The sequence below is a fragment of the Schistocerca gregaria genome, chromosome 3 (assembly GCF_023897955.1).
Source record: "Schistocerca gregaria isolate iqSchGreg1 chromosome 3, iqSchGreg1.2, whole genome shotgun sequence".
Classification (NCBI taxonomy): domain Eukaryota; kingdom Metazoa; phylum Arthropoda; class Insecta; order Orthoptera; family Acrididae; genus Schistocerca; species Schistocerca gregaria.
Genome location: NC_064922.1, coordinates 770,385,807 through 770,404,797, shown reverse-complemented (window position 1 = coordinate 770,404,797; position 18,991 = coordinate 770,385,807). Strand labels below are relative to the sequence as shown.

The window sequence follows — 18,991 nt, the reverse complement described above, 5'->3', positions numbered from 1 at the left end:
GCAAATTCTTACTATCTTCTTGCATTACTACTTTGGTATAAACAACTGCGAATAGCCATAAAGAGCAGTCCTGTCACACTTTCCTGTGGTACTCCAGATATTACCTTTACATCTGTCATTTTAGTTCTGTTAAGAGCGACATGTTGAGTTCTATGTGCAAGAAAGTTTTGAATCCAATTACAGGTCTGCTCCGATATTCCGTAAGCTCGTATTTTTTCTTTTCTTCATTAAATGGCAATGCGGGATGGTGTCAAATGCCTTACTGAAACCAAGGAACACGGCATCAGCCTGAGCACCGTTGTCCACTGCACTGTGGATCTCCTAGAGGAACAGAGCGATCTGAGTTTTGCAGGATCTCTGTTTGTGGAATCCATGTTGATTTTTGTAAAGGAGCCGTTCATTTCCCAAGATCGTCATAATTCTTGAGCGTAAAACATGTTCCATAATTCTACAACAGATTGATGCCAATGATATAGGTCTATAATTGTGTGGATCTGTCCTAAGGCCTTTCTTAAAAATGGGAATGACCTGCGCTTTTCTCCACTCGTTAGGTACCTTTCGTTGCTCAAGTGATCTATGACAAATTACTGCTGGAAGGGGAGCAAGATCTTTCGCATAATCTTAGAATCTTATAGGTATCTCATATGGTTCTGAAGCCTTTCCACTACTAAGCAATTGTAGCTGCTTTTCAATTCTGCAATTGGTTATCTCAGTATCTGCCATTTCGACGTGCACATGACGATTGAAAGGAGGAATAGTGTTATGATCTTCCGCGGTGAAACAACTTCGGAAGACCGAATTCAGTATTTCAGCTTTCTCTCTGTTATCTTCCATTCTTGTGCTGGTGTGATCACTGAGAGCATGAATAGATGGTTTTGACCCACTTACTGATTTTATGTACGGCCAAATCTCTTAGGGTTTTTACTCAGGTCAGTTGATAACGTCGTACTTTCGAAATCATTGAACGCTTCTCTCATTGCTCTCCTTACACTCAGTTTCGCTTCGTTCAACTTTTCTTTGTCAGCTAGGTTTTTACTTCTCTTAAATTTGAGATGAAGTGCTCTTTGTTTATGTAGCGCTTTTCTGACATGGCTATTAAACCATGGTGGGTCTTTCCCATCCCTTAAAACCTTACTCGAAACATACTTGTCTAGGGCATATTGAACAATGCGTTTGAATTTTTTCCATTTGTTCTCCACATCTTCGTCCTCATCACAGAATATTTGATGCTGACTGCCGAGATATTCTGAAATTTGTATCCTGTCATGCTTGCTGATCAAATATAACTTCCTACCTTCCTTAACATTCCTTGTAGGATCTGTCATCATAGGTGCTGTCACAGCCTTATGATCACTGATACCTTCCTCTGTGTTAACCGATTCGATAGGTTCAGGTCTCTTTGTTGCCAGGAGGTCTAAAACGTTACCCTCACAAGTTTATTCTCTATCTGCTCAAGGTAATTATCAGACAAAACATCCAGAACAACGCCACACAATTCACTGTCTCTGGCACCAGATTTGATGGCATAACGCTCCCAGTCTATACCTGGCAAGTTGAAGTAACCCCCTATTATAATGGAATGATCAGGAAAATTACTAATGATATTCTGCAAGCTCTGTCTGAAATGCTCTACAACTACAGGTCCTGACCCAGGTGGTCTAATAAAAGCCACTGATCACCATTTTTACCATTCTTTGATACTCAATTTCACCCAGATTAATTCACATACAGAATCCGTGATAACCTCACTAAATTTTATCGAATTTTGTACTGCCATAAACACACCACCACCACTGACAACTAACCTATCCTTACAATAAATATTCCAGTCTGCACTTAGGATTTTGTTTTCATTGACATCTGGCTTCAACCAGATTTCTGTTCCCAATACTATCTGTGCATTATAACCGTCAATAAGCGATACTAATCCTGGCACCTTTAGCCACTTCCTGTGTGTAGTGCATACCTGGCACATTAAGGGGAACCCTACAATTCTGCACCCAATAGGGGAGGCCGAGAAATTCGCATCTGATACCGTCGCAGAGCTGTCTGAACCTCTGGTTTAGACTTTCCACTCTGCTCCAAACCAGAGGACCATGATTAACCCTGGGTACGATGCTACAAATAGACAGCTTAGCCTGCACCCCACATGCGTTGCTAGTTGCCTTCACAAAATCAGCCAGCCGCCAAAAGGAGCCAACCATGGCCTCAGAACCCTAGCAGCAGGCATCATTCTTGCCGACATGTGCCACTACATGCAGGTACTTGCACCCAGTGCGCTCGATAGTTGCCGGCAGGGCCTCCTCCACATCACGGATGAGATCTCCCAGCAAACATACCGAATCCACACTGTAATTCTTTCTCGCCTTGTTTGCTAAGTCCCTGAGGGGCTCCATCATCTGCCTAACATTGGAGCTCCCAATGACTAGCATACCCTCCCTCTGTACTTGTCCGGACTGGGCAGGAAAATCAACCTCTGGCCCAACTGGAAGGACATCCCGTGCTGGCTGAGAGTTATAATCAACACTGGGAAGCACCTTGTACCTGTTGCTATGGTGTTAGTAACCAGCCACACGGTCTGCTCCCTCTTTTGCCTTCCACCCAGTGACATGCGAACCCACCACTGTCTGCCACCCTCTCTGGAGTGAGGACGGACCGGTCAGATGTTGCGTATTAGAAGCCACAGTGATGTCCAGGCCACCAGGGGATTCCAGAGACACCAAAGGTGTTGCAGGTCTCATCACTGGCGCCCTGACGTCACTGCAACTTCGAGCATTAGCTAGAAGCTTGTCGACAGTAGCTAATGCAGCTTCCAGCTGCTTACAGACAACAGCCAACTCTCCTCATGTCCGCTCGCAACAAGCACAGCCCCTAGCCATATCGTACTGTGTATAAAATAGATATAAGGTCTCAAATGGCTCTGCTGAGTTTGAAAATATACCAAAGGAGAATAAAGTAACACTAAAAGTTGGTGTGCAGATTTCTCACGGAACTCTGAGACCGCAACCTATTAAACAGAAATAAATTTCTCTACATGGAAAATGTACACTAGGAAGCCACCCTACACAAGGGTATTCACAAGACTTACACAAAAAACAAATCTATAATTAATTTTCTAACCTCTAGTCTAACAGTAAAATACACACATCCAGTTCACTTCTTTGAAGAAGCACGTGAACAAGAAACAAAGACTAAATTAATTTAGTTTATCACACAAGTGCTTCTGCTGTGCATCCTCTCGGCTCAGCGGCTGCCACTAAACTAAATAATTAATAAACTGCAATATCTGTATAATACTTTTTATCTATTTTGTCACTGCTAAACATAAAACTCATTTGGAACTTGTTTTAATTAATTTTGTGTCAGAAGCTCTGTTTTAAACTGAATTGTTTTTCACCATTGGAGAACAGTGGAACCTACAATGTCTGCTTCATATTTCTCATATTTTCGTCGTCTTAAATATAGGATAAGTTGGAAATAATACCATTCTTACGTTATTTTGGGCACTAGCATAGACATATGAAATTTGTTTTTTGTGTTTGTTATTGTATTTATTGTTATTTAATGTAATATTTAGCATAACTTTGCTTCTTGTATATATATATATATCACTCCCCCTTCCTCAGTGGGACACAACTTCTCATTAATTCAGTATATGTTCTGTGATTGATATTTTACATACATTTTATCTTTTACTGTGATGCAAGTTACAAACTGCCCAGTCACTTTAATATGACTACCTCTCAGAAGCCTGAATAACCACCTTTTGCAATGCAGATCACTGTGAAACATGAAGGAAGACTGTCAGTGAGGTTCTGGATGATACAAGAAGGGATGTAGAGCTAGGCCAGCACCACTGCTGTAGCCAGCAGCACTAGGTTCCTTGGTTGGGGATCCATAGTGCAAACACCTCAGTCGAGGTGGTCCCACAGATTCTCGATTTAGCTTATAGCTGGGGAGTTTGGTGGTCAGGGGAGTACGGTAAAGTCTTTGGACACTGCGAGCTGTGGATGCCATCATGCCTAGGAAAAACAAACAGTGTGTAGGGGTGGGCATGGTCCTCAAGGATGGATGCGTACTCGTGTTGATTCGTTGTGCCTTCCAGAATGACAAGATCACCTTGGGAATGCCCTGTGGCCTACACCCTTCCATCGATTGTTGGAGGGTGTTTGCTTTCAGGTGTTTCATGCCAGAAGTCATTTGTCCGATGGAGCATTAAACATGATTCATCCAAAAATGTCACCTGTTGCCACTCAGTGGATCTCCAGTTGTGGTATTGGTGGGCAAATTCCAGCCTATGATGCTGATGAACAGCAGTCAGCGTGGGTGCATGAACCAGGTGTCTGCTGTGGTGGCCCAAGTACAGCAACTTTCACTGAACAGTTAGTGAGGAGACAGTGTTGGTTGCTCTGGGGGCTCATTTCGGCAGTCAGTTGCTCAACAGTTGCATGTCTATTCGTCTGCACACATCTCCGCAGCTGTCGTTCACCCCTGTAATGTATGGCCCATGGAGCACCACAGATGCCTGTGTGCCAGTTTTGGATAGTGCCATTTTTCCATCCACAGTATGCTTTAATCATGGCGGCATGCAAAGGGTTTACAGACTTAGGCATTTTGGAAATGCTTCCACCCGTGGTCCGAAAGCCGATGATCGTGCCCTTGTGGATGTCAAGTAAATCGTTCCATTTTAGCATTATAACAGTGACTGTACTGTTTTCCATGTCCCCCAGACATGCATTATGTACCTTCCTTCACTATTGCTGTCTGTGGGTGGTTATTGCGCAAAGCAGTTGTCACATTAATATGACTGTATTTAAACTTCGTATGATTTGATATGTTCCATATACCTAAATGTATGGAACAGAACATAAATCAATAAATAAATGTGTAACCTGGAAGTAGTTCATCCCCAGGACCAAAGACTTTATCAGAATTCTGTCAGTAGCTTGGGTATAATCACAATCACTGGATTAATGGACAGTGAAATTGACACCACCAAAGATTGATGGGTCATCTCAGACATGAAAATGATTTAACTGAAGTAAATAACGTAATTACAGATTAAGACTGAGTATCTTTTATGAAATGGAATAAACTTTTTCAGTTATTAAATGTGCTTTTGTGACTTCCTCTCATAACCTTCTATACAGTTTTCATATATTACTAAATAATGATCAGGTGATAATGATGTCTCAAATATTCTTGCACAGTGGAAGTAGTGAAATGTTTTTTTTCTGTAATTTATGTTGCAGTTCACTTTTGGTTGTATATGAGGGATGTGAGTGGGAACCAGAACCAGAACATGACAGTTACCTTGAGCTGCCCAGCAGTTGTGATGAAGTTACACAAGGCTCATCATCAGACTGTTGCAGCATGGATGCTGATATGCCCCTTTCCCTGTCAGAAGCCAGTTCATCATCCTGCGAACCATCAGCACCTTTGCCAGTTCAGAGTTTTGGGGCAGCAGCAGCACGTGGAGCTTCATCAGGATTTGTGCCAATTTCAGAAGACACGGTAAGTCTTCTTTCATTGTGTTGCAAATCTCCCTCTCAGTGATACTGGAAATATTATGGAGCTATTGAGAAGTTTTTGTAAAGCTCATCACCACTGTCACTGTATATACAACCTGGGCCATTTAGTACATGGACACTCAAATGTTATATCTGTAATATGTTTATGACATGAATATGCTCTCACTAAACAATTTTTCATTCTATCCCCTGGCTCTTGCATTTTCTCTGTGTAAGTTTTGTTACATTAGTAGTGAAAAGATTTTTTAAAGTATTGAAGCATTTATCATTATTTTCTGTGAAGTTTGATACAATACTGAGACTCCAGGCACAGAAAAGACAAAAATAAATCATCAGATTTAGGATCTGTACAGAATATTAATATTTCATCTCTGCCATGTTGACTTTTTTATGTTAAGGTTTCATAGTGTGTTCACTCCTCTCCCTACTGTTGACATTTCAGTAATAACACCATAAGTTGATAAGATTTGATTCTGCAGTAGTTTTGTTCTAATGAAGGATAAAAATAAACAGGTTCTATGTTGAAATTGTATTTATTTCACACTAGTTTTCATTGGTGTTTCTAATTACAATGTGTAGCTTGAAGCATATATAAATTATTGGTTGTGGCATTAGGTATTAACTTTTATTTAAAAATTGTTTCAATGCATAGAACACATTTATGATTATATTGTGTACTACATAATTGTATTAAAACAATAGCAGTGCTTTTATGTATGAACACAGATATTGTAAATTAAATTATCACTGATGTTTGTGCACATTCTCAGAACTGTTCTGAAATAAATATAATTGTAACATAGCGGCTAGTGGATAATTATTTACATCCTGAACTCTTCATCGTGCACTTTTCAAAATATCATCAGTAGCATGTGGCTATCTTTGATGGTTGAATCTTACCCTTTTTGGTCTTGAAATATCTTCAGAAACTAAGCAGTCAGTCTATTTTTCAACAAGAAGTAATTTTCTGTAATCAGCATTTCATCATGTTTATATAGCCAAAAATGATATTATATAATAAGAGATGTTTTTTAAATATGGCTAACCAAGATCCATATTCCTCCAATCAAATTGGAACTTCCCACACAAAAGAATTTGGTGCCCCAGGCTGAGACATGAAAGAACACCTTATGGCGGTTCAGTACAGTTCCAGCTGTGGAAATATGTTGTGTGCTCTGTGGGAGTTAGTAGTCATGCATCTTACATAGGGCTCTTCCAAGGTGTTAGCAATATGTACACTCAAATTGTGAACAAAAGTATTAAAATGATGACAAAGAACAGAATTTTATGATTTTGGAGTATATCTGGCATGAGGACAACTTAATTCACCTAGGAATCAATATTTAAATTATGAGTGGTGAATAATGGACTTTAAACCTCTTAATTCAGTTTTTAGAACAAAATACACAACAGAATTTTGGGGTAGTGAAGCTCAGGTTTCATGTGAAACCTCATATGCATGGCCAGTAAACTGTGACTGAATCATGTATGAACAAAGTATTTTGTTTATTGTAAGAACTATCTCCTAAAGAACATTTATGCTTCTTGAGATAACAAATTTAGTATGATGAAGCCCGCAAACTATAGTGGCGACACTGTTCAAATGACAGATCATTTTCCATATTGGCTGTACCTCTGCATGTAAGCTTGTTGTTGGAACTAACATGAGGACTAGCTAGAATAGATTACAATTTTCTGACAGGTAATAGTCCATGATTTGTGTGTATTAAATGCCAGCCGGGGTGGCTGAGCGGTTCTAGGCACTACAGTCTGGAACCGCGCAATCACTATAGTCGCAGCTTCGGATCCTGCCTCGGGCAGGCTAGTTAGGTTTAAGGAGTTCTAAGTTCTAGGGGACTGATTACCTCAGAAGTTACGTTCCATAGTGCTCAGAGCCATTTGAACCATTTTTTGTGTATTAAATGGCTCTCTCCTCCCCCTTTTCATTCAATTAGTTCACCATTCATTTGGCAACTGTTGTATCTTATGAGAATTCTACAGCTCTAGTGACTTCTTTCTCGGTTTGTGTTGTGTTTTGTGTGTGTGTGTGTAGGGGGAGGGGAGGGGGGCAAAGCATAGGGAGTTTATAGTGTTTATTTTAGAAGTAAAAAGTCTTGCATTGCTGGTTTGTGACAGCTACATAGAATGAGCTTGTGACAAGTATAAAGCAGCACAAGAAGCTATAAAACAAGATAATTCTTCTAACCAGAGATTATTCATGGTCCAGGAAACTGAATGACTATTCTGTCATTTCATTTTGAGAACTTGGAGACAACGTTAAGCCAGGACACACTTGCAAAAGCTCTGCTCGTGCCCAGCTGTCAGTAGAAGCTATAATTCAGTGGTATATTATCGCACTCACTGACACTAAATGAACTGTGTCCTGTCTGCCTCTGAATGTTCATATACCGTATTAAAAGAACATTTAATTTTTTGGTCACTGTTTCATTTTAAAAAAATAATGTATTGAAAAACTTACCAGCTTGTTGTGCCAGTACTCAGAATATGTAAATCAGTTAAATATATTTGATTAATTTAGTACACTGAAAAATCTTCTATGTAACTGTCAGTTTGGATTTTGATATGATGAAAAATATCGTGTCAGTTGTGGAAATCGTTGATTAAACAGTGACAGATTTTGAGCATAAGAGGATGATACAACTTTTTTCATGTTATCTAAGCAAAGAATTTGACTGCATTCCATTTGAAATATCTCTAATGTATCTGAAGTTTTATTTTATTAGTAAATCAAGATTAGGATTTTTCCCCCTCTTATATGAATAACAGAAACTTCTCGGCTAGAAAGAGGCATTCTAAGTAGAAATTAGTACTGGCATTTCATAGGGCTCTGTCAGTGGCTCCTATTTCTTTGTGGTCATCATCAACCTGTCCTATTGTGTATCAGTCTGTCATCTGTTATGCTTATGGTACAATTTCACTTAATGTCATCACATCTCAGTACTTGATAATGAATACTGGAATCAGTTGACACTCCATTGTATACCAGACAGCTTCTATTAGATTCCTTTGAAGATATAGAAATTAAACTTGTCTGACATACAGAACATCATATTGACTCAAAACTTAATTGGGAAGAATATGATAACCAGGATTGTGAAACGATCTCTTTGAGGTCTCATATCTGATGTGGAGACTGATAAGTATGGTTAGTAAAATTAAAAAAAATAAAAATAAAATAAAAATATTTTAACATATAAGGCAAGTTTTATGGAACACTGCCATCCTTTTACCTGGCTCAGAATACTAACAGATCTGAAATTGTGTGTTTTAAGTGTGTGTTCTCGATGTCAAAAGCAACAACACAGAATTCACTAAGCAGAGTTTGACACCCCTGGGCAAAGGCTGTCAAGAACTGGAAATCAACACAGTGTGTTCCTTCAGATTTTTTATGCACCATCTTTTTCTGCTCATTCAATATCATTTTAAATTTTAAAAATAAAATGATATAACTGGATATCAGAAACCCCTCTTGCAATAGAAACAATTTCTATGAAATGCAGAATATTGACTTTTGATTCAAAATTGAAATATTACTCACAGAACTGCTTCTCCTTTTGTCATTTATATGATAAATCCCAGTTCATGTATATAATGAATTGAGAATAGAACTCTTCTTTTTCTTTGTGAATTTGCTTGTGATCTTTCTATTCTTGATCAAAATCCATCCTGGTTTCATCCTATCTCAGCTGCACTTTGTCACACTTATTTCTACATGATATGAGTATTGCAGAGTTAGCATGCACACTCTTGACATTATAATTTAATTGGATAGATAAAAAAAAGCTTCTCACCAAACAGCGGCAGAACACACACATAAGACTGTTATAATTTGCAAGCTTTTGGAGCCAATGGCTCCTTCTTCAGGCAGAAGGGTTGAAGGGGAAGGAAGAAGGGTGAAGGAAAACACCTGGAGAGGTCTAGGAAAAAGGGGTAGATTTCGGGAAAGTCACCCAGAACCACGGATCAGGGGAGACTTACTGTACAGGATGATAAGGAAAGACTGATTGCTGGTGACTGCATCAGATGAGATTTGAAAACCTGAGAACTTAAATGTGGAAGACAGGGTAATATTCAAGACAGAGGTTACTACTAAAACATTGTGCACAAGTTAATAACAATGAAAGCTAACTGCATTGTACGTAAAAGAGGTGGGAGGGGGGCCATGAAAAATAGACGGGAAAGACAATGAAAGATGTAGAAAACTAAAATGGAGTGAAGCAAAGAATAGTTACAATGAAGAAAAGATGGAGACGGAATGAATTAACATAAATTAAGGCCAGGTGGGTGACGAGAACCAAGGTCATGTTGTTAGTGCTAGTTCCCACCTGCAGAGTTCTGAAAAACGTGTCTCAGGAAAGAATTCAGATGGCGCATGTTTTCTTCACTAGACCTACTCTTTGCTTCACTCTATTTTAGTTTTCTACATCTTTCATTGTACCTCCCATCTACTTTTCATGCCCCCCCCCCCCCACCTCTGTTACATATAATGCTCTTAACTTTTCACTCTTATTAACTTGTATGAGATGTTTTAGTAGTATTCTCTGTCTTGCATATTACCCTGTCTTCCACCTTCAAGCTCTCCGGTTTTCAAATCTCGGCCGATGCAGTTCCCAACAAACTGTCTTTCCTTCTCATCCCATATGGTAAGTCTCCCCTAACCTGCGGTTATGGGTGACTTTCCTGAAGTCTACCCCTTTTCTTAGACCTTTTCAGTCTTTTTTTTGCCTTCCCCTTCAACCCTTCTGCCTGAAAAAGGAGCCACTGGCTCTGAAAGCTTGAAAATTACAACAGTCTTTCATGTGTGTGTTCTGCCACCGCTTGATGAGTGGATTTTTTATCCATCCAATTAAATTATTTTGTCAATAACTGATTGTTTTCACTCTTGACATTATATACAGTACCTCTTGATCATGTCAGTCATGGATGCGACGTCTAGTTAATCATCAGTAACTCCCCCCCCCCCCCCCCTTTGATCATGTCAGTCATGGATGCGACGTCTAGTTAATCATCAATAACTCCCCCCCCCCCCCCCCCTTTAAGGCTTTATAATTCCAGAAATGTGTGGTAGCATAATTTTTTATAATATTTTGTCAGGCACAGGCATAGTGATGTAAGGCCTAAATTCAGTTTCTTCACTATGACCCTAAAGGGCTGTGTTGCTGTGAATAAAAGTCTTTAACAGACATAAAACAAGACATTAAACATATAGGTATTATTAAGAAAAAATGCATGAAACCTTTGGAAATAAATTGAAAATAACTTGTAATTCATAGGTGGTATGCCTTCGCAAAAAGACGAGAAATAATCTTAACATGTAATTTCCTTTTCCTTGTAAGTTGAACTGCCACCTATATATTGTTATTCATCAAGTACACAATTGGAACTAAGGTCTAATCATCTGGACAATGGCCAGTCGTTTTATGTTATAATGAGCAGAATATGAAAAAGGGACATTATAGCATAACTACAAACTTAGATTGATTGTAGGTAAATAAGATTCCTTGTAAAATGTTATTACACTACTGGCCATTAAAACTGCTACACCATGAAGATGAAGTGCTATAGATGTGAAATTTAACTGACAGGAAGAAGATGCTGTGATATGCAAATGATTAGCTTTTCAGAGCATTCACACAAGGTTGGCACCAGTGGCGACACCTACAACATGCTGACGTGAGGAAAATTTCCAACCGATTTTTCATACACAAACAGCAGTTGAGCGGCGTTGCCTAGTGAAATGTTGTTGCGATGCCTCATGTAAGGAGGAGAAATGCGTACCACCATGTTTCCGACTTTGATAAAGATCGGAGTGTAGCCTATCGCAATTGCGGTTTATCGTATCGCGACATTGCTGCTCGCATTGGTCGAGATCCAATGACTGTTAGCAGAATATGGAATCGGTGGGTTCAGGAAGGTATACGCAACACCGTCCTGGATCCCAATGGCCTTGTATCACTAGCAGTCGAGATGACAGGCATCTTATCCTCATGGCTGATCGTGCAGCCACATCTCCATCCCTGAGTCAACAGATGGGGACGTATGCAAGACAACAACGATCTGCATGAACAGTTCGACAACGTTTGTAGCAGCATGGACTATCAGCTCAGAGACCATGGCTGCGGTTACCCTCGACGCTGTATCACAGACAGGAGCGCCTGCGATGGTGTACTCAACGACGAACCTGGGTGCACAAATGGCAAAACGTCATTTTTTCGGATGACTCCAGTTTCTATTTACAGCATCATGATGGTCGCATCCGTGTTTGGCGACATTGCAGTGAACACACATTGGAAGCGTGTTCGTCATCACCATACTGGCATATCACCCGGCGTGATGGTATGGGGTGCCATTGGTTACACGTCTCGGTCGCCTCTTGTTCACATTGACGGCACTTTGAACAGTGGACGTTACATTTCAGATGTGTTACGACTCGTGGCTCTACCCTTCATTCGATCCCTGCAAAACCCTACATTTCGGCAGAATGATGCACGACCACTTGTTGCAGGTCCTGTACGGACCTTTCTGAATATAGAAAATGTTCGACTGCTGCCCTGGCTAGCACATTTTCCAGATCTCTCACCAGTTGAAAATATCTGGTCAATGGTGGCCGAGCAACTGGCTTGTCACAATACACCAGTCACTACTCTTGATGAACTGTGTTATCATGTTGAAGCTGTATGGGCAGCTGTACCTGTACACGCCATCCAAGCTCTGTTTGATTCAATGCCCAGGAGTGCCAAGGCCGTTATCATGGCCAGAGGTGTTTGTTCTGGGTACTGATTTCTCAGGATCTATGCACCGAAATTGCGTGAAAATGTAGTCACATGTCAGTTCCAGTATAATATATTTGCCCAATGAATACCCATTTATCATCTGCATTTCTTCTTGGTGTAGCAATTTTAATGGCCAGTAGTGTAATAATATTAATAATCTCACAAAAGTAAAAATAATTACCTTCCCTTTTTCATAGAATTCACAGAATAAAGAAAGAGATTTGTTTTATGTATCCATCAGTGTAACGGTCAGTATTTCATTAATAAATATTTGTATTTCTTCTTACAGGTGTTTCCTGATGAGAGTGGTGCACACATGCAACAGAACTCAAAAGTCGATGTCCGTGTAATTGACTTTGCACACACAACTTTTGGTCGAAGACAAGGCTCAACAGTTCATCAGGGACCAGATTGTGGTTTCTTGACTGGCTTGGATAGCCTGCGCCGTCTCTTGTTGGAAATCTTAGCTGAAGGCTAAACTATTGATGTAAAAGAATTAAGTTCACACAGATCTGGATATACATTGTATAACAATAAAAAATTGGGTAGTCTGCTTCCCTCCCTGAATTTGTTTTTGCATATACTTCTGAGTAACATGAAAAGTGCATCAAAGTTTCATTGTGATTGATCATATTTCTGCTCTTTGAAATGAGCTTGATTGGCACTAATATCCAGATCAAACAAAATTACTTGAATCATTTTTGTTTGTTCAGAGCAAAATTCCGTGTGCTTCTATTTCAAAATATTGACTCTTGTTTTCTCTGTTAAGTTTCAGTTCCTTTCTATGTCACAGTTTCATTAACTGAGCACTTTCAATAAGATTTTGAAAGAGCCCAGAAGTTTTTGCATCAAACTGATGAATTACACAAAGGCATTCTTAGCCGTTGTGAAGACTGCACTTTAAGTACTGTCATATAAAAATTAATGCAATAAAATGTAGGTTGTGTTTGTAATTTTTCTTGCATTGTGTGGTGAATGACTTTTAATGTCCAGTGTTAGTGAAATCAACTTAGGATTGCTTTTTAACTTCACGTAAAACGTTATTGTGTTGTTTATCTGATTTACAGTAGTGTCACTTTCTGTTCATTTGAATCTCGTTTTAAATTTTTACTTTACCTCGTGCAATTATATGTTGTTTCCGCTGTTGTCTGAACTTATCATAAAAAAACATTCCTTTTATAGAATGGGCACATTGGTGAAGTTTAAAGTGTTTGACAATTTCAGTGAACACATCCAGAATGAACATTGTGTTCAGTACTAAGATTGTAGTGAAGGAAGTTTGGCAGCATTTTAGCAATCAAGTGGTTGCAGGATTGAAAGTGCTTGCAGTGACTTCTCTTCAGTGTTTATCATTAGAACAAGTGATCTTGTCAAGTATGAAATGGAGCAGCATGAGAGATACTGCCAAGAAATTTTAAATTTCATCTGAAACTGTTTCTTTAACTGGACTACATGTGACTTTGAAGAATAGCTGTTTCTTCTTCTTCTCCTCCCCCCTCCCCTTCCCTCCCCTCCTTAATTTTAGCTCGACACAGAGTGCTTTCGTGATGAAACAATTTCTGTGTGTTTTGTGTGCTATGAAAAGTACTCTTCCTTCTCTGATAAGAAGAACTGAGAAATCTGAAGAGAAATGAGAGCGTCTGTGTCTTCCATTACACTAATTGAGTAGGTATAAGGACTTCCTGTATTTTGTACAAATGCTATACGAATATTAATTTTGAGGTTTTGACATTTTCACATATAAATGATCATGTTCATTTCTCATCATGGTAGGAATGTTATTTTGTTTAAGTTTCTTATAGTCTATTAGTAACAGGTTAAATACATTTTATGCTTTATACTGAGGTACTTAACATGACAAAAGAAAGAAAATTTTATTACATTGTGCAAGTAAATTGCTTCAAATAGTAAACATTTATTCAGATAAGAAAGACATCACATAAAATGGGCTCAAAACAGCACATCCAAAACGTTAGTGGAAATATCACTGGGCATGTTATTACATGTCCTACAGAATATAGTCCTTGGCAAAACTGTGTAGCCTACTTTTCCGTAGTATGAAAAAAGTTTCTTTTGTTCATGTATCAGGGCAATAGGGAGAAATTACCATTGACATCAGTACAGTATTTGTGGTTCATGTCTTTTGGTAGTAATGATTTAAAAATATACAGTATAGATTCAGTTTTCGTCCTGTACTTGTTTACAAAATACAAAACATTAAATATAGCATAGTTATTCCCTTACGAGGTATGCCATTGTGTCATATACATAGTTTATTAGCATTAGCATTGGGTTGACATCAGACAAGACTCTGCAAAGGGCATGCCTAAGAGCTTCATAACTGTTATGACCACAGACTGCTCCCGTAAATTCATACTTCAGAAATTTTCTATGGATATTTCTCTCTGCTGTGTCCTGTTAGATGAAGGTAGACATTCCTTTTAGTGTGCTGTTTTTGTGCTTAGAACACGAGAGTGTATAAAGAGTAGATTTAGCTGATTAGAAGCTGTACATAATACTATCAGTTAAAGAGCAACCACTTAAAAAAGTCAAGGTGTTGTCTCTCAGATGTGAATTATTGATGTTTATTTATGATTAGGGATATTTTATGTATCAAAAACAAAATGTGCTTCATTTCTCAAAAGATGTGATTATAATTTAAAACAAACAAATTAATAATTTCTGGCTATATGTACTAAGTAATTTAATGTTTACTATTTCACCTTCCTTTACTTTTCCCCCTTTGTGACATCAGAAATGTCCAGTCTGCTTTTGTTACTGTCAGCCAGTCAATTTTAAGTTCCTGTCTTGCAGTTTCTTGCCCTATTGTCACATCTAATGTACAAATCATTGTTATTGTGCTTGAATTAGTCTCTTTAATACTACATCAACAATTGACATTTGGGTGTTATTGAATGTTATACACAAATAAGATAAACTAGACTGTAGCACTGGAAATTTCTGCTGAACTTTTATTTGGCTTGTATTACAAAAAGATGTATGTGCTAAAATTTACTTAAGTTCAGGAATTGTTCCTAGTTATGTGTGCTGGAAGTATACTACATGTGTAATGTGTCTTAATACCACTTAGTTTTTTGAACATTTCTTTTGTGATCTGAGAACACTTCCTTCATGAATTTGCATTTATTGTTTGTAGTTATGATTTTGAAATTCTAAAGAGGTTGTATAGATTGGTTACTAGATTATGTATATACAAATAGTTAACCAGCTGGATCTGGAACCGCTATGTTTTCAGAAGGAGCCTTGTTGTGAATTATTATTTTTTTTAAATCTCGACACATTTTTGTGTACTGTATTTACTAAGTATCTTGTGGTGCTTAAAATTGTAATGATCCTCATACTTGTTTCATATACTTAATTCCCATATTGGGACCACATTTGATTGTAAAACTGTTTGTGTGCTCATCGCTGGAATAATAATATTAAATAATGTCTTTGTGATACATGTACTGCATTTTGTAACTATCTGTCATCTACAAATATTTGTTTTATACCGCTTCCCCATTGTTCCTACAGTAACTCTCAGTGAGTAAGATAAATTATGCTGCATTAGCAATGGCTTTAAGAGACTTTAAGTTTCTCACAGAAGTACTGACTAGTGGTAGTATACAGATCTTTTTCATTATTGTACTATTATAATGCTGTATATATGATGTAATGGGCATTAACCAGTGATAATGCATTGATCATGCTGTGAGAAAAATGTTTACTGACTATAACCTGTTTATGGGCACCATTTGTTGTAAAAAAACAGGATAAAAGAAAAAGCAACAGCTTGTTCCCATTTCCCACCTATGAAACAGAAGTCACTAATAGTTTTCTTCCTCTGCAACATAGTATAGAGGCTGCTTTTATCAGAACATGAATCCTTAATATATTTTTAGAAACAGGATATTAAATTTGTCTGTGTGAGTATTCTATGAAAAAACTTGATTAGTGATATTTAATTAGTTTAGTGTCCCATATTGGTTTGTTTTCTCTCATTTAAAACATTTAATATGTTTTTGAGAAAAAAAAACTGCATGTTATCCAGTCTTGTGAACCAGAGGAATTTGAGGAAATATATCTAGTGCTGTGATATTTTACTGCTACATCAAATCAGTGATAAACAACTGAGCACATTTGTAATGGTCATTGTCAGGATTTTTACCTTGGGCAGTAATTTGCACTTTTTTTATTATTAAATTTGCTGATTGTTAGAGTAAATTAACTGTAATAGTTGAGTAAGATATTTTCAATAACAAATAATACAAAAGTGTTAGTTGCAGATACAAACAAATTCGATGTGATAGTTTTTTTCCTCCAAGAAACAGATAACAATTCATGTTGATATCCCAGAAACATGAACATTGTTACGAAGATCTTTATTTCTCTTTGTCCAGATATGATTTTTCAAACTTTTAATATATGATTTCAATCATTTATTATTACATGTGTACACATTATACATGCTTCTCATGCACTGCTTGTCAAATCTATAATTCTAGAATTTAGATAATTAAGTCATTACATTCTCAAGTTGAAACATGAAAGAATATGACCACTATTGTTGGCCACTGTCCAACATGATGGACATTATTCTAAAATAAAGCATTATATAAAAAATTGTGAGCCCAAAAATGTGTGTTACAGTTTTGAGCTAAGTGACGGATGTTATGGTATAATATAATAAGCCTACATAAAGTTTCTTTTTGAAAGACTCAAATCTGGAGCAGTGGCTGTTTCTTTTTCTTCTTGTTCTTCTTCTTCTTCTTCTTCTTCTTCTTTTTATCAGTGCCCAAACTGTATTTGTGGTAACATATATTGCCGCCCAATTGCAATTCTTTGCATTTCATCACTTTGTTCATGTTGTGTAATGCAAAGAGGATTGACTGCATTTGGAAGGCCTGTGTGCTTGTACCTGCCTACTTTAAGGTAAATTATTGTACATATAATTTAATTTGTGTATTACAGTATTGTGTCTGTCCAGTGGAATGAATTAAAAGCAATACAATATTTTTCAAAGGTTTCTGATTGCCTTACAAAAGTTAATAAATGAAAACAAAAGTACCTCTTAACCTTTTTTAACTATTTGTTGGAGTGGTGTTAGTAAAGGCTCACACATGAAGAGAAGGGCAGACAGGTTGACATTTGAAGCATTAGCAAATGTATTGGTGGAAGGAAGAGTATGTGTAATAACATAACAACTTAAAGAGCTTATATACTACCGTATATGGCTATTGAATTCAGTCTGTAAAAGCTTAAATTCAGTCAGACCAAGAAGGCAGTTTATAAAAAGCATATCTTTCACACCCAGGGTTTTGAACCACTAGCTTTAAGACAGAAGAATATAGTGACATGATTGCCTGTTTTAATGAAAACTGTTATCGTGCACATTCATCTTTATCAGGCTATTCCAGCTCATCTACTCCATTGTGAGCCGCGGAGCGCTCCCTGCTGCAGGGAGCCGTGTCGCTCGCTGTGACCATTCAAGTGGGCTGGCACGTGGCATGGCTGGCTGAGGCAGGCAGCAAGGCAAGAGTTTTGATGTGCCAGCTGCGTCTTACAAGATCGACAACCTCACACTCTTAGCTGATAAGACGTGGTGACATGCTACACCAGGATATACGATGTTCAGGAAATAAAAAAGAAACAACTGTTTTACAAGAAACTGCATACTAAATTTATTGGGCCTCTGTAGCCTGATATTTTCTTTTCATTACAAGATCGGAAATACCAGGCATCAAAGTGTTCGCAGAGTTAATGCTGAAGATGGCCTTCATTGTTGCATCCTGAAGAAACGATCGTTCCTTACTTTATACTCTTTTTCATTGCTGAGAAAAGCTGCTCACAACAGTACATAGATCCAAACAAGCACGTGATTTGTGCAGCATTGTTGTGAAGCTTGGGAAATGTTTTTTGCTGTAATGAACAAAATGTTTTTTGCTGTAATGAACGATACCATCATGACAAATCCAACGTCTTGTAGTACATCTCCTTCAACAGAGTTGAAATTTGCAAATCAATAATCTCCCAATTGAAGTGATGATGACAAGTCATCAGGGGAAACTGAAAAAGGAGTGCTGAACACCTTAAGTTCCATTTCCAAACTAGTGAGGTCTCTGAATTGTGTTTCAAATGATGTGATGAGCTGCTTTAACTTTGCTTGCTAATCGCCGAAAGTAGTACCTTCAGGTAGTTTTAAAGAAGCAAGACAAATGAAGAACGTTAAATGTCCGTTACTCATCTGCCTCTCAAATAAAAGTAACTTTTCCATGAACGCTTTGATCTGGTCGCGCATATCAACGATTAGCTGCCCTTTTCCCTTCAATGACAGATTTAAATTATTCAGATGCATAGTTATGTCAACTAGGAACACCAGGTTGATATCCATTTTATTTCTTTCAGACAATGCATTTCTTCCCCTTTCATTTTGAGAAAAAGGGATATTTCCTCACGAATGGTAAAGAAAACATCAAGAACTTTTCCCTGACTCAGCCAATGAACTGTACTGTGGTATGGTATATCCCATACGCTGCTTCCATACCTTTCAGGAATCCTTTGAATTGGTGATGATTCTCACTGTGACGCCGCACAAAATTCACGCACTTCACGACATCTTTCATTACGACACCTATCTCTACTGTCACAGCACACAGTGCCTCT

At 38.0% G+C, this 18,991-nt stretch overlaps 1 protein-coding gene across 1 annotated transcript in view; it reads left to right on the top strand.

Annotated features, from left to right (window-relative positions):
- Positions 1-17,354, top strand: part of LOC126354106 (inositol hexakisphosphate kinase 2-like) — a 42,746-nt gene extending 25,392 nt beyond the window's left edge. The window contains exons 7-8 of the mRNA XM_050003498.1: positions 5,253-5,514; positions 12,615-17,354. Of these exons, the coding sequence (XP_049859455.1) occupies positions 5,253-5,514; positions 12,615-12,803 (451 nt within the window). The 3' untranslated portion in view covers positions 12,804-17,354. The remainder of the gene's footprint in view (positions 1-5,252; positions 5,515-12,614) is intronic.
- The last annotated feature ends 1,637 nt before the right edge of the window (positions 17,355-18,991 follow it).